This window comes from Rhagoletis zephyria, unplaced genomic scaffold (assembly GCF_001687245.7).
Source record: "Rhagoletis zephyria isolate East Lansing unplaced genomic scaffold, Rhagoletis_zephyria_1.1 Rzeph_scaffold_55133, whole genome shotgun sequence".
Taxonomy (NCBI): Eukaryota; Metazoa; Arthropoda; class Insecta; order Diptera; family Tephritidae; genus Rhagoletis; species Rhagoletis zephyria.
In genome coordinates this window covers 1-1,825 of record NW_016212185.1, presented here as the reverse complement: position 1 = coordinate 1,825, position 1,825 = coordinate 1, and the positions used below count along the sequence as shown (strand labels likewise).

The 1,825-nt window shown below is 37.0% G+C and overlaps 1 protein-coding gene across 1 annotated transcript; it reads right to left on the bottom strand.

Annotated features, from left to right (window-relative positions):
- Positions 1-53: 53 nt before the first annotated feature.
- On the bottom strand, positions 54-1,186 carry LOC108356185 (uncharacterized). Its single transcript, XM_017607310.1, has 2 exons — positions 759-1,186; positions 54-641 (listed from the first exon to the last, which is right to left on the bottom strand). Exons 1-2 carry the CDS (start codon positions 1,080-1,082, stop codon positions 381-383), a joined length of 585 nt encoding a protein of 194 aa, XP_017462799.1. The 5' UTR covers positions 1,083-1,186; the 3' UTR covers positions 54-380.
- Positions 1,187-1,825: the final 639 nt, after the last annotated feature.

Sequence of the window (1,825 nt, the reverse complement as noted above, 5' to 3'; positions counted from 1 at the left end):
GGTGGAGAAGCTCGGCCACATACTAACATATTGTGTAAGCACTATTCTAGTTATTACTATTACTATTATTATTTGGTTTAAAACTCAGTTTTGTTGGATGAATAAATTTTATGGTTTCTACAACTAAAAGTTAAAATATGCAAATCTTTAAAGACGACTTTTAGTTATGTGTATCCTTTGGAAGTAGTGGCATATTACAGAACTTGATTCGTTAAAATTCACGACACATGCTCGCACAACTCCTCTATTGACTTAATGGGGGAAACGACAAATAAAAATGCAGAAAAAGCAATTCATTGTTTTTTTATTTAGTATTACATAATTATTTAATTTTTCTACTTAATAAAATCTAACAATTATCAATGTACTTGACGGTAAAATTAATTTAAGCATATGGGCATATCTTTTAGCGCAGCGGCATCTACATGCAGAGCATATGATCTTTGAAAGGCTCTTTCGCATTCCACGCCTGTAATTGTGCCTTTAGCATCATCTAACAAGTTTTCCAAATATTGTAGTCGTTGTTCTATTACATTTAGTTCATTTCGCATTTCGATTTTTGAGTTGTGGCTTTTAACAAACATTTTTACTTTTTCCCAAATAATTTCAATGGGATTCAGCATCTGGGAATATGGCGGCAANTCTATTACATTTAGTTCATTTCGCATTTCGCTTTTTGAGTTGTGGCTTTTCACAAACATTTTTACTTTTTCCCAAATAATTTCAATGGGATTCAGCATCTGGGAATATTGCGGCAGTCGCAGCACTTGTGTGCAACCATGAGAAATAATTGCCACACACTGCTCTATATTAGAATGATATGACGCATTATCACATACGATGACTAAATCGTTCAGACTGTTTCCATTTTTCTGCCACTGTTGTAGAATCGAGGCTAACCATGTGCCAAACATTTCGTTTGTGAAGGAATCCCGCTGTCTGTCGATGGATACAACGCCCAATGAAGAAATTGCTCCAATTAAGTGTATATTAAGTGGGTTCGCTGCTGTAAGCAGTTGCATCGCACGATAACCCGCTTTGCATCGACAGAAGCACTTAAATTTCGTTTCTCCCAAGTACATTATCCGCTTGCCGGCTTGAATGTGCAGGTTCAAAGCAGCAACGTAAACTGCGCGATTATCTTTGTTTATTTCGCTATTAATTTGGTTTGTGTATACAGCTTTGCCGGTATAAATCTTGNCGTTTCTCCCAAGTACATTATCCGCTTGCCGGCTTGAATGTGCAGGTTCATAGCAGCAACGTAAACTGCGCGATTATCTTTGTTTATTTCGCTATTAATTTGGTTTGTGTATACAACAGCTTTGCCGGTATAAATCTTACCGTCAAGGTAATTGCCTACCGTTGTGCGAGAAACCACAATGTTGAATTCCTTTTGTATGCGGGCTTGAATTGCTGTCAGCGTAATACTGTTGTTCTCCTCTAGCCATGTTATTATAATGTCGAGTTGTTCTTGGGATAGCAATCTTGGTTTGGAACCTCCTTTTGTAAGGTATTCACTGCGACCCGATTTTACCCAGTGCCAGGCGGTTTTATAAGCAACGCCTAAATAAGTTGCAAGAGAAACCCAATCTTCGCCACACCTAGCAGCTGATACAATTCTACATCGATCTTCTGATGAGTTTTTTTTGTAAGTTTTTCGGCTACATTCTTCAGCATCTATGAAGAGGAAAAAATTGTGAAGGACTATGTACATATGCATATACATTGTACATACATAAATTTATGTACATATATATTATTTATTTATTAGGGATATGCCATCGATAGGCCAGCAATACATTTGACATTGGCTGAGTGCACTGCT